Source organism: Zonotrichia albicollis, chromosome 6 (assembly GCF_047830755.1).
Source record: "Zonotrichia albicollis isolate bZonAlb1 chromosome 6, bZonAlb1.hap1, whole genome shotgun sequence".
Lineage (NCBI taxonomy): Eukaryota > Metazoa > Chordata > Aves > Passeriformes > Passerellidae > Zonotrichia > Zonotrichia albicollis.
Genome location: NC_133824.1, coordinates 30,095,275 through 30,122,028, shown reverse-complemented (window position 1 = coordinate 30,122,028; position 26,754 = coordinate 30,095,275). Strand labels below are relative to the sequence as shown.

At 40.6% G+C, this 26,754-nt stretch overlaps 1 protein-coding gene across 1 annotated transcript in view; it reads right to left on the bottom strand.

Moving 5' to 3' along the window:
* SPTBN5 (spectrin beta, non-erythrocytic 5) overlaps window positions 1–18,784 on the bottom strand; it is a 90,227-nt gene extending 71,443 nt beyond the window's left edge. Inside the window, exons 1-15 of the mRNA XM_005480004.3 lie at window positions 18,674–18,784; window positions 15,680–15,847; window positions 15,103–15,222; window positions 14,275–14,432; window positions 13,163–13,391; window positions 9,686–10,317; window positions 8,578–8,716; window positions 7,007–7,239; window positions 6,411–6,564; window positions 5,715–5,915; window positions 4,378–4,584; window positions 3,037–3,228; window positions 2,166–2,318; window positions 1,467–1,597; window positions 541–792 (exon numbers count right to left, since the gene is read on the bottom strand). Of these exons, the coding sequence (XP_005480061.2) occupies window positions 541–792; window positions 1,467–1,597; window positions 2,166–2,318; window positions 3,037–3,228; window positions 4,378–4,584; window positions 5,715–5,915; window positions 6,411–6,564; window positions 7,007–7,239; window positions 8,578–8,716; window positions 9,686–10,317; window positions 13,163–13,391; window positions 14,275–14,432; window positions 15,103–15,222; window positions 15,680–15,847; window positions 18,674–18,784 (3,080 nt within the window). The remainder of the gene's footprint in view (window positions 1–540; window positions 793–1,466; window positions 1,598–2,165; window positions 2,319–3,036; window positions 3,229–4,377; window positions 4,585–5,714; window positions 5,916–6,410; window positions 6,565–7,006; window positions 7,240–8,577; window positions 8,717–9,685; window positions 10,318–13,162; window positions 13,392–14,274; window positions 14,433–15,102; window positions 15,223–15,679; window positions 15,848–18,673) is intronic.
* Window positions 18,785–26,754: the final 7,970 nt, after the last annotated feature.

The following is a 26,754-nucleotide window of genomic DNA, read 5'->3' as shown; positions in this document are numbered from 1 at the left end:
AAATACATTCAACTGTATGAACACTTAGAGCTTGAACCAGTACTCTTTAAAAGGAATGGATTTGGATATTTAGAGTTCCATTAAAAAGAAAGTCAGCTAAGGCAACATATCCCCATTGTGAATGTACTGAAAACTTAAGTAAAAAACCTTAATATTTCAAAATTATTTGTGCAAATTTCCTTTGCACAATTATCTGCTATTCTCCTACCATCACCCTTGCTTCCCTTAATTACCCTCTTTCAGGACCTAAGTGATACCTGCACATTTTGAAGTAGGTAACTAACACTAGTAAGAGAGGATATTTAGAGCTACAAACAATCCTGTGGTATTCATCCTTCTACAGCTGCGAAGTCTGGAACAAAGTCACCCAGTCACCCAGCCACACTCAAGAGAAATCAGCTCAATCCAGCAGGCAAGTGAGTTCTTTGGTTTTCTAGAAAGAGAAACTTCAAAAGCTGCTCTTTCTCTTTATAGCCATAATTTGCAGCATGGTCTTAGAGAACTACCAAAGAAAGTGAAAATATAAAGAAGGTTCCTTACGATTTTGCAACACTCCTCAAGTACTCAATTTTCCTCTCTGTCACCAGGACCTCTCTCTCAATTGTGTACAGTTTGCGCTTGTCTGACTCCAGTCCAGCAGGCAAGTTCCCTGGCTCCAGATCCCTGAGTTGGACCATCTTGTCTTGCAGGAGTACCCCTATGCTCTGACAGTCCTGAAGAAATGTCCTCACATCAGCCACTCCAATCAGCTCAGAGCCTTTCTCCTCCTTCAGTGTTTCCATGGATTGCCACCTTGAAGCAAGATGATAATTTGTAGCCATTGTTATAAATGAACTGTATCTGCTTTCTGTTCAGAAAGAGTCTTGTATAAAGATTACATCAGGATTTAAATGTTTGGGATGGGTGGGGGTGAATATCAGCACCACATCAACATCAAAGTTCATATCAGTGTCATCTCCAAAACTGGGACCTGCTCAGGTGACTAGAACACTCTGAACACGATGCAATTAAATAACCATGGTCAAAATCAGGACCTGCCTATGCCCACTGAGTGACATGGTAGCAGGAATTCATTCACAACAGATACTAAATACTCCTAGTGAAGTCAAACATGGTTTGATGCTTCTTTCAAGATTTGTGAAGTATGCCCTCACCCTGATGCTTAAGTAACCAAATCAGCTGCAGCACTGCAGAGCTACTCTGAATAAAACATCATCACCTGTGGATGAATTCACATTGTGCTTTAACAGGCACCCAAACATTTCTACAGTATAAGCAATTTGGTACCAGGGTCCTAGGAGCCCCCCTCAGTCCCGGAGACACGGCACTGAGCTCAGGGCCAGCCTACAGCCAGCTGAGGGCTGCCCCTTTCCCGTCGGTGGCACTGCTGTCTAGAAGGGTCTGGAATAGCCAGCTCTCCAATTATTCCTGTTAAACAATCCTCTGCTTATCAGTAGCACTTTTACCTGATGTTGATCTTTTCCATCCAAGTCTGGATCTCAAAATACTTGCTGGGACTGATCTTCCCATATTTAGCAGCTAAGTTTTCAATGTCTTCCAGCTGGCCTTTGCCTGCAGCCAGTTCCGTTAAAAATCTCTAAAATGGAAAAATACAATAATGAAGAACATGAGGTTTTTCTGTTTCTGTGGACACAATTCTCTATCATCTCTTACATCCACTCATATCCCTCTTCCATAGGTGGCCTCTTCCCTTGCCTGCCTTCTCCATGCACACGTGTGCACACAATTCCCCTGCATCCCCCTGCCCTCCCTGGTGTGCACACTGTGCACGTATGTCCCACTCCACTGGGATGCAAGTGCACTGATGGATTTTTTCATAATTTGGTAATTTCATAATTTTTAAAAGTGATAGTTTTTAAAATTTCATAATTTTTAAAAGTGATGCAAGCTAAATGACAGAAAGAATCCTTGTGTACCATGGTATTTGTACAGGATACCGTGTTCACAGGAAGATAAAGGGACACAGTCACATCAGCATCAGTAATTTGGCATAGTCTGTACAGAAGAAATATCTGGCCTATGCATGACTCTCTAAGTTGAAATTAATGAAAAGGCTCTCAAAACATAATTTCTCAACTTTATAATTTTTTCTTAAGGTAAAATTGATTAAAAAGGTGTCATCTGGGCAGAGGAAAAAGGGATACCTGATATTTCTGCTGCATGACCTCCACATTGTCTGCTTGTGGTTGAAGAGTGCGGAAAATGTTCTCTTTATCTCTCATCCATGACTGAAATTCTTCGCAAGAGCTACAGAAGCGATAATATCCAATCATCTCCTCCAGAGCCTTTCTTCTGTCCTATAAGAGAGATGAAGACTTAACTATTGTTGTAATAACTCCTTACCATTTGAAGCAACAGAAAAAAGATCCTTCCATTTAAGCTACAATACACATAGTATTAATACCTTAGCAGTTTTTCCAGACACTGCTGAAAGAGAACAGAACTTGAAATTTTAAGAGCACAATATTTCTTCTAGAGCAACAGTGGTTTAAATGCGTAAGAGAATAATTTGGAGAGTGCTGGACAGTAAGGAAGGCTGCTGTGCAACCTGCTGCTGCTTGCTGAAGGCATAAGGCAGCAGTTTCTAGAATATGTAAAAGTCACATACAACATGTTTGTGTCAGTCTTTAGGGCATGATTAGAGCAGGTGTGAGTGAAGAGCAGCATATTAGCAAAATACAGGTTGCAGTTTATTTTTTCTCATGTCAGGCAAGAAAGCCTGGTGATTGAGGAGCTACAAGAAGCAAAAATTAAGATGGGAAAAGAAAAGGATTACACAAAAGAATCTGCTTTTCGTGGACTAAAATACTGGAATATAAATGGGAAATTTGCCCACATAAAATCTGTTTTGATAAAAAACTTCAATGATAATCTCAAGGCTTGAAGTCCTACAGGAATTAACAGGATTGAGGCACATTATTAAACTGAAAAGCAGAAGCCAGCAAAGCACTTAATTTCAATTTTTCACTGGTTTGGATTTTTTCATGAACTGCACAGCAGAAGGGGATATTATACCTCAGCCATGCTCTGTAGATGTTCATAAAGTGAATCTATTTCTTCTTGGGTCTTCCGGATATTCTCTGGAAGAAAATGATCATCCAGACTTGAGGTTCCAGTGGATGCAGTTTCAGATGTTGCCCAGGTTCGACTGAATGGTAGCTTAGTTGCCTTTTGGTTTAAGTCACTTGGGGCTTCCCTCTTTGTCATCTGTTAAGAAAAATTTAACAAAATCAGTGGATAAGAATTTCTGATTTGGATAAAATTTCACTTGGAAGGAAAACTTGGATTTGCTAGTTCATATCACAGCATTCTGACCCTTTAAACCAAAAACTTCCAGTATTTTTTGGGAACTGTTTCCATTGTTTTATTCTGAGAAATTAATTTAAAAACCTGAAAAATATTTTGGTTTTGTTTAAAGAAGAAGTTTAATTCAGCTCATTTTAAAATGTATTGATACAGTAAAAATTCTCATTTTCTGCCCAAATCAAAGTTGTTTGGTTGGAGAAGCTTTTTTATTTTCAGGAGTGCCAACAAAGCAAGATAACTAACTGCGCTCATGGTTATCTTTGTGGTGATGTTTCAGCACCTGAACACTTACAGTTTCAAAATCTGTGAGTGCCCTAGTGAACCAATACTTCTATTTGTGCATCAACACCATCTTGTCATGTGATTTTTCACATTTCATAGCAAAGTAATAAAATATTTTTCTAATAAAAATTAATGTTGGATTGATGAGGTAAAGGAAAGACCACAAGACATGCCCATTGCTCTCAAATTTACTGGGCTAAACATTGAGTGAATATAGACATTTAACATAAACTATGAAATGTGTCATTCATTCATCTCCCCTGAATTATGTTATTAAATTAGCTGATTTCAGGTAAAAAGTTCCTTTTCTAGTCAGTGAAAAAGAGGGGCATCTGAAGAGCTTGACTTTATCTCAATAGTTTTAATAATAAGGGATGGAATGAGCTGCTCCTGGAGTTGTGGGATAGTTCTTCACTACATTAAGGTACCAGAAGAATGTGTAAGGATGTTTTGATTAAATGTCTGCTTTTTAAAGATTATTAAAATTAATAATTTTATGAGAATAAAGAATGAGAATGTATTTCTGAGGACCATTAGAGGTACTAACATGGATGAGAGCATTTCTAGCACTTTAAAAAATACTAACTAGGTGTGCTATGAGCAGTAAGTAACTTCTTTTTCGCTTAAAAATTTCTCCCAGTTCTAATTAAAAACCTAATTTGGAATAGTCTATTTGGGTAAAACAAATAAAAAATTAATAATTAAAAAAAATTTTCGTTTTTTTCGACATTATTCAACACAGCGTGACACAGTCCCTCCCCAGCTTACTGCAGCTGGAGCGTGCTGCGCTGCGATGTCAGCCTGCTCCTTGAGGCGCCTCATCTCGGAGGAATAGGCTGCGATCTCCTCCTCCAGGCGCAGGTGACGGTGCAGCAGCGCTTCGGCGCCCGACTCGTCCTTGCCGTAGTCCTGGCTGGCGAGCAGGGGCTGCCTCTCCCGCAGCCACGAATCCGCTTCATCGACGTCGGCAAAGTACTGAGGGAGCACAGGGAGAGCAACACTTGGATTTATGCTGGAAGTAGCATATCCAGCTCCTTCCTCTTTGTAAAATTATGAATAAGGGGAAATTCCGTTAGGTCTGTAGTCTTCAGGTTACTTCCAGGTGTTGTGACAGCTATGGATAAAGTAACTCTAAGCTCGTGATGTATTTCATGCTCACAACACAGCTAATTCACAGAATTATAGTGAGTAAAGAGATTCAAGGATTGCCTATGTAGCTGCTTAAAAACTCCTAACTAGTTAAAACTTTGTGGTGCATAACAGCAGCAATAAAATGTATGATGTTGGTAGGCATCACTAGGTAAGACCAACAGATATTTTCTAATTGTTTAAGGAACAAGCAGTGAACTTGGTCTACAACAGAAGTTTACTTTTTTCCAGACTTTGCAGTCTGCCTGGCTATGGTTGTAGAAGGGTGAAACATGGGTTTGAGTCATAGAATAAAGGAACAACAGGAAACAAAGAATGCCCATAGTAATGAGGGACAAAGAAAAACAAAAACACCATAATGGGGTCAATAGAGAGAAGAGAGAATTTAGAGTTTCTTAAGAAAAAAGCTGTTCAGTTTTGTTCAAACATTTAATGGAAACAACAGACTGAGCAAAATCTTAAGAAGGGGAAAACAAGAATACCTGAGATAATGTGATATTATTTAAGAATGTTGCTTTTATACAAATTCTTTATTTGCAGATGTGTGAATGTTTGTGGGAGTAAAATTGTAGGTCAGAATGGAAGGGTCAAACACTTTGCCAGATTTGTGAAGTTCACGGCCAATCTAAGTCTTACAATGTGTTTCTTTTGTTGGTGGTCTTTGGAATTTTTTTCATTTTTGAAATATGTCACACAGCTGCCTCTAAAAACACTCTGCATTAGCGTTGTCATGTGAGTTATTTCCATTAGCACTTTTGCCTTTAAAGCATCTCCCAGCTGCTCAAATCTCCTGTGTGCCTGGCTTGCAGGAGGATTGAGACTTCACTGCCAGAGATCTTTTTGAAGGCCAACAGATGAAGTCTTTCCTGCCAGTGTTGCCTTCCACGTGGGGGCATGGGGCAGAACTGAGCTACATGCATGCCCCACATATCACACACCCCAGCAGAGCCTCTTACCTGTTTGATGAGGGCTGCTGCCTGCAGGCGGCCTTTGCGATCAGCAATCTCATCTTGGAGCTGCTGCCACAGCTTCTGGAGGTTGTCTGTCTGCCTCAGAATGTAGTCCTGGCGCATGGGGTTCTTCTGGCTGAGCTCCCAGCCCTTCCTCATCACTTCTGTGCATATGGCCCTGTGTGAATTGCACTCTGCCTCAAGAGCCTAGCACAAGGACAGAAAACATGTCAGCACAGCTCATTCCCCACCAGCCAAGAGAAAAGAGTGGCTCCTACTCTCTGCTGCTGTCATGCAAGTATTTCCAAGAGGCACATGTCTGATATTTTCACCACTTCTCTCTTTACCCTCATCTCTCTTGGATGGAAAAAAAAAGGTGAGAAACACAGAAACTAGCAACCATTTTTTTTGCCCATCATAGTATGGAGCTCAGTGTCTTCACAAGAAGGCCCACTTCTGCTCCAGAATAAAGCATATTCCTTCTATACCATTTTATTTCCCCTCCTTGGGAAAAAAATGCCTACTCTATACATTTTTTAAAAATTCCAAACTCTGAAATAAGATAAGGGTTATCTTACCCTTAAGATAAGGATTAGTTTGACAGCATTCTTATAAGTGCTGCACTGACTGAACTGAAAGACATGGAAGATCTAAAATGTTGCTTTAATACAAAGACAAGGCACCAGCAACAGAGTAAGATACCTTGTTCTTCTGAATAGAGGCTGTGATCTGGCTGACATCTTTCCCTAATGTTGTCATTCTTGCCAGCTTCCACTTCTCAGAGATCCATGATTCTTCCTCTTTGCAATCACGGAAGAATTCAAAAAGCTTCAAGGCTTCTTCTAGCTGAGATTTACTGGACCAAGGAAATAACCAGTATGTGAGTGTCAGAATTAAGATTCCATGAAGACAATGGTAGATTGATTGAAGAAATATTTTAAAATTGAGAATTTGAATGCCTTTAGTTCCTCTTTGTCATATATTAATTTATTCATGGAATAAGACAAAATAAACAAAATTATATTTTCTTCTTTCTCCAGGAGATGAGGAGATAACCATTTGCTATTCAGACTTCTCATACAGCAAGTTATAATAAATGCTGAGTGAATCTGTTTCTCATCTATGAAAGTGAGTGATCCTTTCATAAGTGCAATCAAGACACTCGAGTTGCTTTTCTTATGTCTTGATAAATGGAGAAATGACAAAATTTCAAATGCTGGGAAGCTGTGCCTTCTCATTAAAGAATGGCATATTGGGCATCCTAATCAGGAAGAACAGAGCCACAAGCACAGCCCTACCGTGACTTGCTCTGAGCTGTGAGGTTCTGGTACAGCTGACGAAGCATCTGAACTTTTGCAAAAAGCAATTCTGATTTAACTGTGCTGTCCTTGCTGATTTCTGCTGTTCTCTGGGTGATGTGTGTCAATCTGTCATCATAGGAAGAGATCTGTGAGTCAACCAAGTTGTGATTCTGCAGCAAATCCACTACTTCAAGGAGCTGCTTCCCACAGTCCTGGGAATTCACCAGCACCTACAAGGCGAGAAGAAAAAAACAGATATTTTCAGAGAGTCCATCCAGGGTCTCAGTGCAAATACATCAGTTAAAAGGTTCCTGTTGTCTCTCATAGCTTCTAAATGTCCTAGAATGTCAGATAGGTAAAGCTAAAAACCTGCCTATTTAGAGAAATTATACTTTTTTTTTTTCCAATTCTAGAAGCTAATGGCAACAATCCAGAGTTTTGATCTGTTGCAGTGTAAATAATGGGCTCATCAAATAGGCATCTAAGATATTTCTTCTGATGAAGCACTCAGGGTCTCAGGATTTGTGGGTGCAGTGAATATCTCTTTGCTATAGACCCAACTGGAGGCAGATTGTTCACAGTCTCTATTTGAAGAATTCCACAATATCCCATTCTACGATATGTTCTAACTGCAATGTTCTTTCATTTGAGAAGCCTACTTGCCTATGTAAATAATGAAAATAAGTACTTTATAACAGTTAATTGGTGACTGATGAGAAGTGCTTATCAGTCTGTCTTCTTCCTAACTGTATCAATGGATACAACTATTAATCCTAGGGTACTATCTCTCCTTACCAATCGTTTCCCATATTCTCAGACTATTGCTGTTCCAGTATTAGCTATTCTTTGCCTACTAGCGCTAGGACAGAAATATTTGTAACTTAGAGATATCTCTTAACTTTAATTTGAAATTCACAGCTTCATATACCATGCTGACTCTCAGCTTGGGTACAAAGCAACCTGTAGTCATGAGGATTTTTCTGTCTTCAAGGCAAAGGATGTACGCATACTTCCTTCCATTACAAAATCAATATGAACCCAGTTATTTCTCATGCTGGATAGTTTGTGCTTTAACACTCTGGTAACAGTTGGAAATTCTTGCTAAAAGCAACCACTATGCATTTACAGTGGAACTTTTCTTTCTCATGAGCTTATATACCTGTAAGGCTGAGCTAATTCCCATCTGTAAAAGTACTGCAGGAACTTCCAGAAGCTATTCAGAAGAATTATGTGGAATGGAAACAGGAGTGTGTTTATTCCAATTTTGCTTTTGCAATCATAAATTTAGAAAATATTGTTTCACATCTTTATATTACCATATAACTTGAACCTGTAGTACATTCCATAGCATTCTTAGCTTTCCTATAAGGGAAATCCCCTAGAGCAAAGCCTGTTTTCCCTCTTGTAGTTATCTGTGATGATGACCCAAAATGCTCAATTAGACATCTAGGTAAAAACTGTCTATTTTTTCTATAGCTGATTGACTTATCTCCAGCAGCCAGTCCCTGGAACATGGGGACACACATTGGCAGCACTGCAAGTTGTGTGCTGCTGGAGAGGGTCAGTACCTGCAGCTCTTTCAGCTCCTCTGTAATGGCATCTATGTCCCTCAGGAGGCCCAGAATTTCCTGCATGGTTCCCATGGATTGTTCTCGTCTCTGCAGCTGATCCAGGAGATCCTGCCATTGCTTTGAAATGTTCCTTTGCCTGCAAAGGAAGAGAAAGAAATTACCAGTTTGGACCAAAGACCTTAGGCATCACTGGAGGATTCTCAGTGCTTGCAGCTTTAGAGGAGTTAAATGAACACACATGACTCTTGACATCAGTGTAAAAGGACAGGCCAGGAACACAAAACAGGTCAAAAGAATGTCATTATAGGAATTTTGACTAGCACATCAACTGTCATTGACTTCTTAAAATTTACACATTATTTTTAAGGATGTTCATAAAACATCCTTTTGTTTACTACAGTGCTTTTGCTTGATACAGTGGAAAGGCTTGGAAATAAAGAAGTGTTCTTTAAATGGCTGCTTAAAGTAAAACATTAATCTAAACCACATCATAAGTCACAATCTGATCTCATAGTCTCATTTACTATTCTTAAACTGTTTTTCTGAGTTTTCACAGAGGGTCTTGATTTTGTCAGAATTTAGAAAAGCACCATAAGAGAAGTTGTTTGGATGGCATTCTTAGATACTCACAAATCAGGTTATATAATAACCTGAGATAATCACAGAATATATAATTTCTCTCCAAAATGGAGTTAATCTGAGAATACCATGCCTTAAACAATTCATATCTCCCCAAGTTGCAGACTGAAATAGAAATGTGTTGGTTTGGGAAAAAAACAGTATCTCTCTAAGCATTTTTTGATGGCAGATAAACTATTCAGTAGAAAATTGTAGGTATATTTTTATATATTAAAAAATACCTTAAAAATATTTTTCACTCTAAATTGGTCTGAGGATTTGATCATTCAAGGAAAAAAGTTAGAATTTTGAAGAAGGTGAAGTGTTTGTCTTATCTGCTGCACACAGGTAGAAGAAATTGCTGACAGTTCTATTCATGAGGAGCAAAGATAGGGTTCACAATTATGATTAATTTCCTTCCACCGCATCACAGAGTTTCAACTAACATTGACCTCCACTACCACAGAGTTTCTCAGCCATCACTCACTTCTGCAAGATTTGATCTTTGCTGTGATAGTTCTCCTGGCTGATAACGGAGGCCATTTCATCCAAAGCTGTGAAGCGTTCCCTCCTGGGCAGCACATCTGCCACAATGGCTTCCAGCTTCTTACTGGCAGCCTCCATCCTGTCCACACTCTCTGGCCAGAAGTCCTGCTTCCCAATCACCTTCCTCATGTCTTCCAAGTAGGACTCACGCAGGGCTGCCTTCTTTAGGAACCTCTGGGCCAGCTGTTCCAGCCTTTCCAGCCTCAGCATCTCCTTCTGCAGCGCTTTTCCACGGTTGTGCTCTGACTTTTCCAGGATGATCCAGTGCTTTTCCACATCCTGCAGCGTCTTCCCCTCTGGGGGCAAGTATGGCCGTTGGTTGTTGGCTCTCTGCTTGGTCCTGATGTTGAAGAGATGAGCTTCAATCATGCCCTTCTCTTGGTACTTGGGGGGTTTCTCCACAGTGCGGAAGGTTTTAAAGTTGGCCATGAGCAGCCACATTTCCTGAAGAGAGTTGGGGAAATGACGGTCATCCAGTTCCACCACCTTCTGTTTAATCCATTTCAGGAGGTCAGAGACCATCTGCTCATACTGAAGCTTCAAGTCATCTATCTCCTTCAGGAGGAACACAATCTGTAATGGGAAGATAAAATTACAAACCACATAAGAAACGGAATGAAGCATGGTGGGTGAACAGAAAGCAGTGCCTTCAGCAGTCATCACATTTTTATACTGATGTGCTGATAGCTGTCACATCTGAGGCTAGGTGAAATGCTAGAACAGCCTTCCAAAAAACACAGATAAATCAATATTACCTAATGTTTCATTTCAGTTTTTATTTAAGAAAACATTTTGGAATAAACAGCATGGTTCACAATTTTTTTTCAGAATTGAAAAAAAAACCCAGATTTTTTTTACCAGTCTCATTCCTCAACCACAAACAATTCTAGGCTAATCTGTAACTACACCCTTTCAGCTTCACCACTTAGGATTTAGGAGACCATCTGACAAGATCCTAGTTCTCTCACATGCACACAGCAGACTGTGGTCAAACATCTCCTTCTCCATCTCTTCTGTTGGAACTGTTTCTCTTTATTAAAATTACTAGAAAACATTTTGTGGTCAAACAGGGCTTTAGTAAGGATGTTAACTCTGATTTAACGCTAACTTTTGAAGACCAAGACATTTCATTTGTGGCCTGACCTGCCTTTATTTCAAGTTCAGGTAAATACCGGAGCAAACATCTAGAATTGAATCCCTAATGAAACAAAAGGTGTTAGAATCAAATTATCATTTCTTTCCATTTTACATTTTTTTCCAACTTTGTCTTTTTACTCCCTATTATTTTTTTAAAGACGCAGATCTTTACTCCTGCAAATGTCAGGTGTAGTGCTGAACAATGCTGTCTGCCTCTATCATTCTCCTGAGTTTACCTGCCCCAGCCAGGCAGATTAGTGAGGGAGATGGCACTGGGAAAAGTCCCAGTCCTTCCAAGCGCCAATCTGCTTTTGCTTACCAGAAAGTGCACTGGGCAATCACTAAGTGCAGCAGTCTTGTAAGAGCAGTAAAATAGCACCAACCTTTAGTGCAGGAAAAGCAGCCCATGACATCAGGGCTCGCTTCTGAATTTTCTGCCATCGTACCCAGTTCTTGCTGAAAGACCCAAGCAAATGCAGATCTCAGACCTCAGATGGCAGAGGGAAAGGAGATTTGCCTTCCAGAGCTGTTTCTCTCTGCCATCCTGATCACACACTTAGTCTGAATTCAAAGGCTTCCTTGACACATTCAGGCTTCCCTCCCAAACCTGTTAGTAAATTCAGAGCCATCTATTTGAGGGGTCTAAGGACATGAAGAGATTAACTTCTCTTTCCTTCTCCTTCTGATTGTGTGTGTCAGAAATGCAGGATGATGGGAAGGCAATATTCGAGACAGGCTAGAAATAGGGAAGGAGTCAAAGGGAGAAAAAGAAGCAGGTAAGTGAAGAGAGAGAAAAGAAAGAATAACTATAACTATGAAAAAATGGGAAAAACAGTGGAGCACAATGAGAATTGAAAAAAGACAGAGTAAGCAAACTGCTTACTCATAAAATACAAACGTTATGGCCTGCTTGGTCCTTACAGTTCCTCTAATACATGCTTGTGGACTCAAGGACTATTTCATGTTTATCAAGAGATAAATAATGCTTCCTGGCCAAAATCCAGTGACCCATGTGTAGAGCTGTGGAGTCCTACTGCCCACTCTCCTCACTGATGCCCAAACTTTGACTGAATTCCAAGTCCTGCTCTCATCTAATGCATCTCTTTGGAGAACATGCTGCTCTAATACATATCATCCTAGAGTATCTCTAATTGTAAGGGACCCTAAGGCCCATTCAGTCCAACTCCCTGCTCCTTGCAGGACTACCTAACATTGGGTTTCTGACAAAAAGCATCCTCCAGAAACTCCTTCCACACTAACAGGCTCGGTGCTGTGGGGAGCCATGTTACAGGATCATCTGATCCTTGACACAGACCACATTTTTAGCTGACCAAACCCTGCTTTTTCACCTTGTCACCACCAGGGAAGTCTCCGTGTGAATTTTTGTTCCTCCCTCTAAGCAATGTATCCCCCCTCTCAGCTGCACAGGCAGTTCTCTGAATCCAGATGTTTGCAGGACCCATCCTGGATGTGTAGGTTTTCTGCAGGATACTTCTTTTGTAGTTTTGTCAAAACAAGAACAGACTTCTCGGGAGATAGAAGACAAATTCTCTCAAGGGAAGTGGTCTTCAGAAGAATGACTACAAAATTCCTTTAGTTTTCCATCAGTGGGATACAAGAAATTTATAATATAGCCCATTTTTATGTGAGGTGAATTGTAATTGGAAACAGAAAAAAACCCCATAACTTAGCTAAATTTAATAAAAAATTAATAAATTTTTTACAAATTCAGCCAATTTAGCTAGCATTCTCTCAGTTTTATTTGGTGGTGGTGGTATTAAATTGTTTTGGTTTTGTTTCATTTGTTTGGGCTTTTTGTTTGGTTGTTTTTTTTTTTCATTTTTCACCTAAGGAGTTAGGAAGAAAGGATGAGGATTTTCAAAGGAGGTCAAAATCCAAAGTAGCTCTATAGAGGAAGGGATCATCATTCCTATTAAATGAGAAAAATGTTGATTAGGTCTGCTTTTGCCTAGTCTTAATCTTCTTCAAATATTATTGAGATCTCTATGCTTCAAGCTGCCTTGGGACCATATCTGTTCTCAAACAGAAAGTGTGAGGTCAAAAAGGGATTGATTTTCAGTGAGGTAATTTCAGCCCTCTTGGACATCAGAGGGCTTGTACAGGTACAAGTCTCAAGGTACAACGTCTTTCAGATAGCTGTGCCTCTTGATTCAGTTAAAATGATCCTGAAGTTGAGCTTGCAGAAAACCCCCCACACTTCCAAATTAAATTTAGCTTTACCTTTTTAACTTATAACTTCCAAAGATAGCAATGCACTTACTTTGTTAAGTCTCTTTTGCATTGTCTGGCCTTGTTTCAGTCTGGAGAAGTAGTGGTAATAGAGTGACACATAAGTCATGATGGATCTCTCGTCTGGATAGGGCACTGCCACATCCTCAGCATCAAGCAGTTTGCTGATTCCAAACTCTTTCTCAGCAACATCAAAGGCATTGTTCAGGTTTTTAATGGGCTGCTCCTGCCGCAGTGAGCTATAGTGGATAAGATCAGGCCTGGGCAAGGAGAAAAAGAGGGCATGGAGATGAAGGAAGATTTATGTTTGTAGTAAGTTCTTTCAGATCATAAACCATAAACTGTTTATGAGACTAAGTTAATAGTCATGTAACTGTTAATGTTATGTGACATTAACGCTGGAATTACTTTGACCCTGAACTTCATTCCAGAGCATTGTCCCTTGCCCACAGAGCAGGAAGAAAATTGTTTGCTATGAAATTGAATTACCACTCCCAACAAAGGTCTGCCCTTATTCCTCCTCTTCCCCAATGGGTGAAAACCAAAGCCCACTAGAGAGACAGTTGTGGGAAGGGAGGTGACTCCCAGCTGGGGAAGTTCTACAACCCCACTATGGTATCCCCTGTAAGATACAGCAGAACTCTTGAGGACAAAGAAGTGTTCAAGGTTACCACAGGTGGTTTCTCTCTCCTGCTTTTGGCTATTTCCTTCACTCTTTTTCAAAGGGACAGAAGAGAGAAAAAAAAGAGACTGAGAAGTTGCTTACTCTATTACAATTGAACAGGAAGATATACATGCTCCAAAGTTCATACAATAAAATCACTGCCTGAAAAAAAATTTAGAAAAAGAGCAAAGGGAACATGACTGAGGGGTTAAGACCAAATGGGCAGCACTGTTCAGATACATGATATTCCCCTGAAAATTCAATATTATACCCAACTAAAGGAGTTTCCAAGTAGGAGCTTTTTGTTCTTCTTTCCAAGGAGAGAGAGAATTTAAGAAAGAAGAGTCTTCAGTAAGAAAGGGTAGAGAGAATCTAACAGTTTCTTGACAAAAACTTGTAATTCAGACCCTGGAACAACCCGTGTCAGAGCTAGAAAGAGCAATGAGCAACTCTGCCCAAACTGATCCATCAAATCTTACCTGTGAGCATGTATGAGTGCATTGAAGGCCAGCCCATCGCTCCAACTTTTGGAGAAGTCCTTCACACTCACATTGGAATAGCTGGCAGTTTTATGCTGACACCATAGCAATAAGGCTTCATTGGCAAATAGAACATCAGCTCTACCTCCAAACTCTTCCTGTGAAGAGAACAGGGAAAAGAAAAATTGGTGTCAACAACGTATGAAAATATTATCAGTGAGTTTACATTTATGTTCCCAAAGGTCACTTTGTATCACTTTTGTTCAATTCACAGATCCACTCAAAGTCATGACTTACAGACTGTATCTGTTATAAAGGTAGAAAAGTTTAACATGAAAATAGAAGTTTTCAATTTAAAAAAAACAGTGAAATGAATGAATGCAGAAACTATAAGGTAAAATGTAGGTGCTGAATTATTTTAAATGTTTCTCTTCTGTAAGGTCTGTAGAAACCAGGCAGAAAGGAAAGTTCAGTTTATTTGCATCCTTAGCTGTGAACTAGAACTCAGAAACAAAATATTATGTGTTCAGGTCTAATGTTAGAATTGATCGACTTTGATTTCACAATACCCTTATAGAAACTTGTTTTTCACGTTCTTAGAGTACACATTAAATCATTTTAAAAAGCATGTGCTTCTTCAGAGCAGTGTCTTGGGACTCAAATCTAGAGAGAACTATTGACAGAGAAATTCAACATGAAGTCAAAAGTTGGTAAAAAATTTGTAGAAGAGGGTGAAGAACATGAATGTTCTATCTCCAAGTCACTGTTTTGTCCCTTTGAAAAAAACCTCACAACTGCACAAGCGAAAAGACAAAGATACAGTTTTACCTTATCAAGTTTGATAGATGAAATCTGAAATCGAAGTATGATGATCCAGATAAGGCCCAGGATTAAGGTTCTGTCACCATCTACAATATTCTCAGGACCAATCACTTTTACTTGTACCTGCTAATAAACCAATATCTGTTCAGCATAGATGCACTCATGTCCAGCTCTCAGTGTAACAAACTATTACTAGAGAGGGTGTTCAGGCCCTTTTCTTAAGCAAAGAGGTTTAATGTTTACATCTTTTCATCAGTCCACAGACCTGCTAGCAAAGGGATAGCGATCTCAAAAATTTAAAATTTCTATATATGTTTTTTGAAAACTGGTGGTTAGGGAGAGGAAAGAAACGCATTTCTTTCCTCCAAAGGAATGGAATATTAGCTGTTTCTAAAACACATTACTCAAATAACAAAGAAATTAAAATTTGATTAATTTTTTTTTCTTTTTAATAAAATCCCTAGTCTGTCTTCAGAAGTTATGCTCTTGTATACTAGAGAGGGAAACCACAATGAACATTAGGCTATACTTAATTAATAACATACATAAACTGTTGTGATCTCTAATATCAATATTAACTTACCTTGGATTTCAGAAATGTGATGGCTTTGCTGTTGTTCTCTAGAAAATGCACTCTCATCTGTCCTCGGCTTGGTTTGGGCAAAGCTTCTCCAGAGAGCAGCTCCAGGAGTTTAATGAGAGAGATGCCATCCTTCAAATCTGTGTAAATATCTTCTATCTCAATCTTTACCTGTAAAGACCATACAGGACATTACAACACACTACAACAGACCAGGTACAGACTCCAGCTTAATATTTGGCACAGAGAACCCTGTACTTCTAAAATGAAACAAACAACACCTTCTTGAAGTTCCAGTGAGTCTTCTCTATGACTGCGCGTATATCCACAGAGTGGTGAGTCTTAAGTCAGAAAAAAATGGATTTGCAGGAGGACATGCATTACTTATGAAAGTAGTCTGAAGTTTAAAAAAACCCCAACAATCAAACAAAAATGCAAACCCACAAGAGAGTAAAAAAGGAAAAAGTAGGAGATTTTGAAAAATAAAAAATTGAGCATTTTCAAAATCAAATATTTTGAAAATGCTGGCATTTTTTATTCCAATTCAAGTAAATCTTTGATCAGAATAATTTTACTCTGAGCTGTGCATTTCATTTAAAAGTTGAGCTGATAATTCCATTCAATGACTCATCTTATACTCCATAGTCTCAACAAAGCTTGTCACGTCCTGCTTGGACCTGCACTACCACTCAAAGTCTCCATATTTTTAGCCAGAATCTCACACTAAGTGAAAGGTTAGGATCATTTACAAGAATGTGCTTTATTGCTGCCAGTAATGAGGTCACCCAGCGCTTAGGTGATACAACATGACACAGTCTGTACTCTGACCTAACAAGAACTTGCCTTGGGTGTTTCCTTTTGGCCTTATGCCACTTGCCATCTAGAAGTGACATTAAAACCATACCTAAGAATAAACCACACCTAAGAATAAATTACTGTGATTTTGCAATTACAGTAAATAATCTTTTTAATCAAAAAAAGAGAGAAAAAGAAAGAGATAGAGAGAAAGAAGGGAAGGGAAGGGAAGGGAAGGGAAGGGAAGGGAAGGGAAGGGAAGGGAAGGGAAGGGAAGGGAAGGGAAGGGAAGGGAAGGGAAGGGAAGGGAAGGGAAGGGAAGGGAAGGGAAGGGAAGGGAAGGGAAGGGAAGGGAAGGGAAGGGAAGGGAAGGGAAGGGAAGGGAAGGGAAGGGAAGGGAAGGGAAGGGAAGGGAAGGGAAGGGAAGGGAAGGGAAGGGAAGGGAAGAAGCCATTATCTGTTTTAAATGTGCATGTTAAGGGGAGTATTTACATGCTAAGGGGGGAAAGGACAGACAACAGGCATGCACCTTCTAATTTCTGATCAGTTACTAATTAGCTTAAGAGATCTTTTCTCCAGAGAAAGGAAAAAACACTGGAAGTGTAAAAAGGTTAGAGAGTGTTTAAATCTCTGCTGTGTATGGCACGAAGATTTACAACTTGCTGCACTGATTATCTTCATAAAAAAACCTCCCTGTTAAGTTGCCAACTTTATTCCTTTTTGCATATTTAATAAAACTTAAAATTCTGCCTATGATATACTACAATAAAAAAAGTTAAAGCTGTTCTATTCTGTGATACTTCCATAATGAAGAATAATTCCATTTGAATTTGTAAAAAGACAAGCTTCATATATCTGCTTTATGTCTCACCCAGCTGTTGTTTTAATAGCTTTGTTGCCTCATTGTTCTCATAAAGATACCAGTCACAGATAGCTTAACAAATTCAATCCAATAGCATCCTTAGTGCTAGACCTGAAGTAGTCAACAGTATAATTGAGAACACTGCAGTGTCCTGTAGCATGATCCAATCACCTCAAAGTTTGCCTTGGAAAGCTGGGACTAAGCTGCCAGGAAGACCCAGATAAGCTCTGCGCAGTCTCTACCGTATATGGACTGGAAAGCTCTCACAGGCTTTGCTCCCCAGACATTTATGATACGTGAACAAGTACATTGCTGGAACTTCGGACCGGCATTTTTATCTCTGAACTTGAAAGTATTTTTAAAATGGGAAAGTATATGTCTACAGCTAAACAGAACTAATTTCCTACACCATAAAAACCTAACTTTCTGCAGGTAGCAAAACAAGCCTGTGTTTTGCATTTGTTCGCTCCCGTTACGAAAAATAAATTTGAAAGTTTGTTGTGCTCTGCAGCTGCCTTTGTATGAATCACAAACTCAAAACATTACACTGAAAAAACACATCTGGTGCTGAAACACAGTGATGAGCTATAGTGGACCCAGTGGCCTGGTCCTGCTTGGTGTCCCCAACATCCATTTTCATTACTATCTACAACAGACTCCAGAAAACGGAATTGTTTTGGATGGCATCATTCCTTTCTGTGACACAGCTACATCATTCATGCCTGAAACTTCATCTGCAGTAAGTCTGGAGCCTGGAACATGCTGGCGTTACCTTGCACACATGTATGGACTGCACAGTGGCTCTGAAGATTTTTTGAATTCTGAGAGCTACAGAAAACAAACTGGGCTGTACTTGCATGGCAGTATGTCTGAAATTCCCAAAATTGGGGTTACTTTTTCAGATCCTTTGAGCAGCAACTTGAACTGAACTGATCAGGCATAGCACAAAGTCAGAAATTTTGGCCAGGCAATAAGGAATTGAGCATTGCTTCGAGAAACCCTGACATCTGCAGATAATTTATTTACAGGTAAAAGAAGCAAATGAGGATTTTTCTCTGAGAGGATCACCACTGTACAATGGACATCACAATATGATGGGGTTATACAGTCCACATAATGAACCCTGATTTCAGAGAAGACTGGTACCATGGACAAAGGAGAGAGATGTGAGGTAAAAGATAGAGGATGGAGCACTCTGGTTAGTCAAATCCTTCCTTGCTTGCATGTGACAATATCCAGGAAAAAATACATTAACAATAACATTAAAAAGGATACAGTGGGAAAATAAAATCAAACAAAAAACAGAAAAAAAAAATCTTCAAATGGAAGGAGCTACCTACATTATTCCTGGAGAAGACATTGTTCATCCAGTTGGTGAAGGTTTTCTTTTGCATGGACATTCGCTGCTCCTGCAGCTTTTTGATATGATCTTTTTCATATTCGGTGCCCATGGTCACCTAGGAAGCCAGAAACCTCAGTAGGCTGCTGAGTGCTGAAAAGATCTGCCAGGCCACCTACAAAAAACAGTATACACCAGTGTTTATAGGAAACCCAGCACCAACAGGTACAAGATTCAATACCACACCCAGTGTAGTACCTTAATTTCCTTTTGCTTGCACTTTGCACTTCAATTTCACCAATTTTATTTTTAACTTGCTTGACCTCACCCTTTAAGAATATATCTCTAGCTTCAGGATGAAAATGTGACATGTACCTATGCAGCTTTATTTTCTTGCTCTCAGCCTCTACTCAGTCTCCTTGATCCCATGAGGACCACTTCTACCTGAAAGCCATCAATAACTTCCTTGAGTGTGCTGAAAGCACCTCACAGAGACCTGATCTTAGACACTGCCAGAAGGAGGAATCTGCAAATCACCTCCAAAGAAAAGGTGTGTTGTGCTCTCTGAGGGCTGGTTGAGATTCTGTTCTTGGCTTTCACATCACAGTACTTCCAACAGAAATCAGAGCTGCTTAGAAAGGAAATGGAACCATCTTGTCTCTTTCATCTCACAGGTTCAGCTTTTGCACACCTTTCACAGTAAGGATGGTAACACAGGTCCATAATCACATGAAAAAGGTCCTAGACTGGGTGTCAGGAAACATTATTCCTCTTCCCTACTCTTGTCTACCTCAACCATACCAGTGAAAAGTCAGGCTTGTAATTCCTCACAGCACCCAAGATGAATATTCAGAAAGATTAGAAAGGACGACTCTTGCCTTTAGTGTCTGTGACACAATAAACTGGATTTCAGCTCAGCAGAATATCTCTTTTGAAGACACTTGGCTTACATTGCAAATTGTAACAGCAGCCTTGCTGGAACGAAGGCAAGAGGATTATTTAAAAAAATTTAAAAAAGAAAAATCTGTGCATGATTCATGGCTATGGACACTTTTAGTGACCACTACTGCTATAATGATAAGTATAACCTGGATATCAGCTTGGCTGGGAAACCAAGAAACCTGTTATAGTGACAGGAGAGGAGAGAGGTGTCTACTGCTGTCAACCCACTGCAAAGAGAGAAAAGAAAGAAAAATTAAAACATCTGAGAACCTGTGGAGCAGTGTGACATACTTCCCAAAATGCCGTGTTTGTTTTGCCAAGGCAAAGTTCTGAACAGTTATGGGCTTTGTACCCACTTAATTCATAAAACATAAAATATTGAGAAAGAAAACTTTATCTGTCCTAGCATGAGAAGACAGCAACAGGGAACCAGCAACAGCAGTCACTGTAAAATGGGAAGTCCTTACCTGATAGCTTTCCATGCTCTGATTAGTATTAAAAAAATTTTGCCATTTTACAATATTAAGAGGTGTGAAAAGTGCAGAAGCAATGATTTGTTACTGCATATTTTGTTATTTCTTTTTGGGGCAGATATTTCTTAACCCTCAGAGCCTGACTTCCTCAGAACAGGGACAGCATTGAAGCCTGTGGTTCAGGAACCACACAGGGAAGGGTCATCACTGTAGATGAAAGCCTAATGAAAGGAAGAATTGAGCAAAACCTGATATAGAATTATGGAGAACATTCTCTCAACATTTTATTATTTTGTGGGCTAGTTCAGCACTGCCTGTTTTCTCCATTTGAAGAGCAGATATTCAAAGAATTGCCTTTCCTTGCTGCAGAGGTGACATTAGCTCGCTCCCATGTAACAATCCATATCTGAGTAACCCATAATGCCATTTCTAAGTTTGCCAAATGCTTCTCAGAACATCTGCAGGCTTCTTTTTTTTTTAAGGATTCCTATCCAAACTGCAGTCACCCTGAATAATGGTAGAACTGGTTTCATTTAGCTACAAAGGAAGATTATTTGTTGAGTTACTGCCTCACGTAACAGCTCATCTGTTTCATCAAGTTAGAAATGCTCCCTGCATGGGTAGATGGTTACCTAAAGGACACATCCATAATAGATTATCTGCATTTTCAGGATGCATAAACAGTGCTAGGAGCTAAAACTAGTCATAGTGGTACATTATAAGAAAAGAAAAGATCAAAGAACATGAAAAAAATGGACTTACCCAGTTTTGGAGGAAGTCCTTTCTGACATTCAGCAGCTGGTTTTTCTGAGAATGGCTTCCACTGGATCCACTCCTACATTCACCTCACTGCTTTAATGCAAAGTGACCTTTGCTTTCAGGAACAGAGACCAAGTATTTATGATCTACCTATGAACCTCTCATCTGATCTGAAAGAAATTAACCCAACAGGACACAATGAGTAAACGTCTTCACTGGTCTTGTCCAATTCTTACACTCAAAAATAATATATGAAAGTCAACAAAATTGCTCTAAACCCGTTGAAAAGTCATACATAGCTCTGAGGCTCTGGTAAAGAGCACCTTGCACAATTGAACTGGAGGTTCTGCCCCCAGGTAAGAAACTCTTACCTGGAAAATTGAACCTGACAATGGACTCAGGAAATGAAAGCACAGCAGAGAGTACAAAGATCAGAGCGATAGCCAAGTGGTTAAACTGGGACACAGCAAACGAGAAGGTGAAACTGTGAAGTGTTAGGAATTTGCTCAGCGCTGCTTTGGGGACACTTTTGTGCACAGATACCTGCTGCTGGCCGGGCAACTGGAGTCAAGCTGGCAATGCCAGCTGATTCCAAAGTTTACTATTCATGGACTTCTCATTAATAACAAAAGGGAAAATAATTCTGGTGACTTATATAGATAGCAGTGAGTCCTTTCTGGCCTTTGCAAGGTGACACGTGCACGGGACACATTTACCTGGCATCATTGCCAGGAATCAGAAAGTTTCTGCTGGGAGCCGGTACTAGAAAATGGGCAGGCATCTGAAATCAGAGGCTGTAAGGAAAGATATCAAGCTCAGAGCTTAGATAAGAGAATAGCAGTGTTTTCCCTTTTAGCAAGTGTAGTTTAGTTAGCCTCCAAAAGGGACAGGAGGAAACATAAAAAGAAATTAGGAACTCACCCAAACTCAGGATAGATAAAACTTTATCGGTAGATTCTATGTCTTCATACGCACACTAGAAATATCATATATAATGTAACATAAAACTTTTAAAAATAAATAAGTTGAATATTTATATTACAGGTATTTCCCAAAATATTCCCTCAAAATTCCTGGGCTCATGTCCTGGACTAGCCAAATAATACTGTAAGCTGTTGGTTTAAATCTAGCACAAGTTGGTTAGGTTTTATGTGTTGAGAAAATCTCCTTGCTCTTTTCAAACACAAGGTAGAGGACCAGTGGGTGAATTGGTCCTGGATGCAGGTATTTGTCCTTATTGCAAGTTAATTATTATCTATATAGTAAAATGTGCACTCAAAAAATCACTCCCTTTGTTTTTTATGATGTCACAAGGCAATCAAAGGTATGGTATAAAATCTCACTAACTCCTGAATATCTTTCTAAAGTTCAAAGTTAAATGGTGGACACTTATGTGACAGTGATAAATAAAGCCATTTCCTCAGTTATTTATATCCTAACAAAGCAAGAGGAAGGGCACAACAGTATTTGCGCGCAGTTTCCTGGAGGGATCAGGAAAAAAGTCACCCATCTAGGATAATTATGGGCCCTCTCCTGCTGCCTTTGCAGCGAAGGAAAGCCTTTCCACTGACCTCAGGAAGGGCCCAAAGAGTACCCTTCCCACGCCTTGTTTCCAGCCTGAAGTGGTTTTCCATGATGGCAGATGTGTTTGTTTCCTAACAGGAAGGATCCTAATGCCAGATTCCTCTCTACAAAATAGCCACCAGTAAGATGTGTTAGGATTCCTTACCACCCTTTCTTATCTGCCCACAATCTTGTTCTGCTTAAGAGGAAAACGGAGACTATGGAGATCAAACAGACCTCATGCACAAGCAGCCTGTCCCCAAAACTCCACAGTTCCCAGCCCATCTCCCACTGCTCCTCCCCTCCTGGCAACACCACGTACATCAAAGAAGGACGTGACACTCCATTCTATTTGAATTCTTTTTCTTAAATGTCATCATTGTCCTCCTCTCATAACATGCATGTGAATTTTCAGCCCCTCTCTAAGATGGTAAGAAATGTTTAATTCCCTTGCCATAAAAAGCCCAGAAGTGGCAGTCGCAGGGATGCAGATGCCGAGTTTGCTGCCACCACTCCCACAGCTGATCTCAAGTGAGGGCCGATCTCCATGAGCTCCCCCAGGGCACGCAGGCTGTGCTCTCCAGGCAGCAGCACGGCCTCCCTTCCTCATTGCCTTTGCCCGAGGGGATGGCGCAGGCTCCCAGCGAGGAACACACACACACGCACACACACGGCTGGGTGCAGCGCCTTCCTGTGTCACAGCATCCCCAGCAAGGCCATTTGTAGCTGACATTCCTGTACCTCAGTGTGCCCCTCATTGTACCAAGCGGCTGCAGCCCCGCTCTGTGCCGCCACTGGGCAAAGCCAGCTCCGATTTCAGAGCCGTGTGACCCCACGCACGCCTGCCCTTTGGGTGGGCCGGGTCTGTTCGCAGGGCTCAGGTGGAAGGTTTGGCACAATCCGTCACCCTCCCTTACACAAGCTGTGCATACACACCTTTCTGAAGGTACAGCAAAATCCTGTCTGATCCCTGCTAAGTAGGGGGTTCCCCAAATCCCAAAGAAAATAAGCATGTTAAATGTAAACACGTGCATGACAGCTTAGCCCTTTATCCCCCACTGGGTTTCCAGCCATGTTACTTCCATAAGCAAGAGTCTCAAAACATCTGCACATTGACTCCAGGAGTATAAAGGCAGCCCCCTCCTGGGACTACAGTTGTGTAGCTCACAGTGTTCCAAGCAAGCAGAGAAACTATCCTACTGCCTGGAGCCAGCAATCTGGCTCCCACAGGTGGCCCTTTCCCTCTGCCACCCTCCCCAGTGCCAGCCAACAGCTGATGTTTAGTTTCATCAACGTAGTGTGGACACAGGTGAACTGAACCATGATCCAGAATGTTTCCTGACCACATCTAAGCACATTCCTAACCACACATTACATGTAATCTTGGACCTCACTGCGGCACAAAGGATCTATACTTTGGATATTGGGAACACGGGGGAGGAGCAGAAGAAGCTGTTCGCTCATTTGGGAATGGAATACCAGAGCTGAAGAAAAGCTGGGAGGAGTTAGGCAAAAGCAGCTGAGGAGAGGCACGGCAACCTCCAGCTCAGTCTGCAGAGACTCCCTGCTTTCACAGGCCTCTCAGCTGAACTTCCGTCCCAAAATAGCCACGTATTTCTCTCAGCTTCTTTGCCCAAAGGACTTCAGCACACCACCGCCAGGCCCCCCCCGTGCCCTGCCCCTACATACCTGCTGTCACCAGCCACCCCGGGGTGCCACCCACCTGCAGGCAGCGGGGTCCACAGTGGATGGAGCTTCTCCTAAAGCTGGGCTCTGCCTGGGACGATCTAACCCAGCATCCCAGGATGCTGGGTTGTTATAAACCTCAGCCTCCTCATGCTCTAGTCTAAACTAGAAGTTGCTTTTCTCTTTGAATAGTTGGCTAGCAGTGACATGACATCAACAGGGAGCAGAACTCAAGCAGAACAGTTGAATTACATCATCCAAAGGAACTGGAGCCCCTCACTGCATTTGAAAAAGAGGACAGCTTAAAGCAAAATCAGATGGATTTATTTTTCCTGGCATGAAGAAGTTCAGTCATCTTTTTGAAACAGAAAATATATGTTTGCTTGTTTAGTCATGAGTTAAAGACATTTTCTCCTTGGAGCTGTTTATATTATCTTGAAATTTCCCTTCTGTTTCTGAACCTCAAATAGTTAACATAAGGACTTCAAAGGCTTTTTGAGATGAACACATGGGACAAAGAACTCTCAGTCTCTTTCCATTTCATACAAACACAGATAGAAGATTTCAAGTGACAAAATAGCTTTAATATTTTGAACATGAAACAAACTGGGCTTAGAAATCACCATGTAGGCAATGCCAGATCATACAAACACAGATAAAAGATTTCAAGTGACAAAATAGCTTTAATATTTTGAACATGAAACAAACTGGGCTTAGAAATCACCATGTAGGCAATGCCAGATCTAACTAGCGTACTTTTATCATTTAAATGAGATGTTTCCATTTTTTCACTGCTACTAATGAAGACTGCTGCGTGAGAGTGAAACTTTTTATTCACAGCTGTATTTTAGGGGCTTGTTTGTATATTGGACTGATAAAGCACTTAGCTCCATTTGTTGATGAAAGAAAACTGTGGGATTCACATATGGAAGTGGCTCCCAGCAGCCTCAAGGCCAGAGCACTGCACCTGTCCCCAGGAACAGTGCACACCAATGGTGTGCTCTCAGGTTTTGGTCCCCCACGGCCCTGACCAGCAGATTACTGACTGCAAACCAGCCCAGCCCATCCCAGTTTCCTTGTGAAGGTGTCCAGTCATGTGGAATGGTTGAAGATCATTGGAAAAAACACTGTATAAATTTTAATAAAAATGTATAAACAGTTAACAATAAAGGTGCGACTTTTAGCAGATGCAAGCTAAGACATGCTAAAAATACAACACAAATAAAAATAGCAATTACTATCCATTGTAGGCAAAAATTACCAAGCCCTGAGCTTACTGGTTATAATTACATTGTTTGTTAATTTCTTACTTTCTGACTAGACACAAAATAATGCATTTTGAGAGTAAACCCACAGAATTATCTGAAAAGAGAATCACTAAGCATGAGCAGCATGTTTCAGCAGTTCCTTGTTAAAAAATATGAAATATGGTGAACATCGAAATCTTCCAGTATATCTGAAATACCCCACCTGGTGACAGATACATACCATTCATGAGCTATTTTCACTACAATGAAATCTTCAGAGCTTCAGACTGAAGTGGAATATGGGCTGTTGAGCTAGCAAGACCTTGGAAAGAACATGGACAAGCTCCATCTCAGAGAAAAGGTGGGAAAACAAGTTAGATGAGACATTAGTGAGCTTCCAGTATTCACTGGACCAGAAACTGAGCTCCCAGTCTATCAGCAGGTACAAATCTGTGCTAGCTTGAAGTCCTCCAATGGGAAAAGGGAGAGGATTCTGCCTCAAAACCATGGTTTCCATCCATATTTTTCACTCAGGTCAGAAAAAGTTGCATAGATTCAGGACTTCTGAACACACTGGTGAGAAACCACCTCATCTTCCTGATTGTGTTTTGATCACAACAGGTATTTATTTGGTATGGATATTTATTTCCAACTCATTGCTGTGATCCCTGAGTGAAAGAAGGCACTTTCAGCAGATGCATTTGTACACCTACCTGTCTGGGCAAGGCAGGGCAGGGCAGACAACCTTTTCTCCTGTGTTTTCCTGGCCAAGTCAGGCAGGCAGGGCCAAGGGCCAAGCCTTCAAAAGGTCCTCTGCACTCTCAGGTAGTACTTGCAGCATGGCAAGATCAGAGAAACCCAGGGCAGTGTCTGCTCCAAAGGCCTTATAAATGCACCAGACATGGGAGCAAATAAGGTTTGGAGAAACTAAGTGGCTCCCCAGTACTCTTATTTTTCAAGGTTAGTACTGGCACCCGAGTTAAAACAGAAACGTTTCACTGTTTAATTGTGCCAAATATTAGAAACAACAATTGCTGCAAAACTTACAAACTGGTAGCATGGACAGTTGTCTACTTTTCCTATTATCCAAATACGAATTGTGGATTAGAGATAACAACTGCTGAAGTGTGCTGTAAATATTTCAAAGTCTGAAATATCTTATATGCAGAGCATGTAAAACAACATTAAAATAAAACCACAAGGAGCAACCCCTCCCACCTACAGACACCACTAAAACCTCCTCTTCTTCAGATTATTTTTTACTTTTATAAGGAGCAGTTCCAGCAAGTCGCTGCATTTCAGGCTCTAGGGAGCCTCCAGGAACCCACACACTGCTTGCATGTGAAACATTTGCTTTCATGTGACACATGGCATCAGCACTGCTACATAGGAACTCCACAGCAGCTGAAATC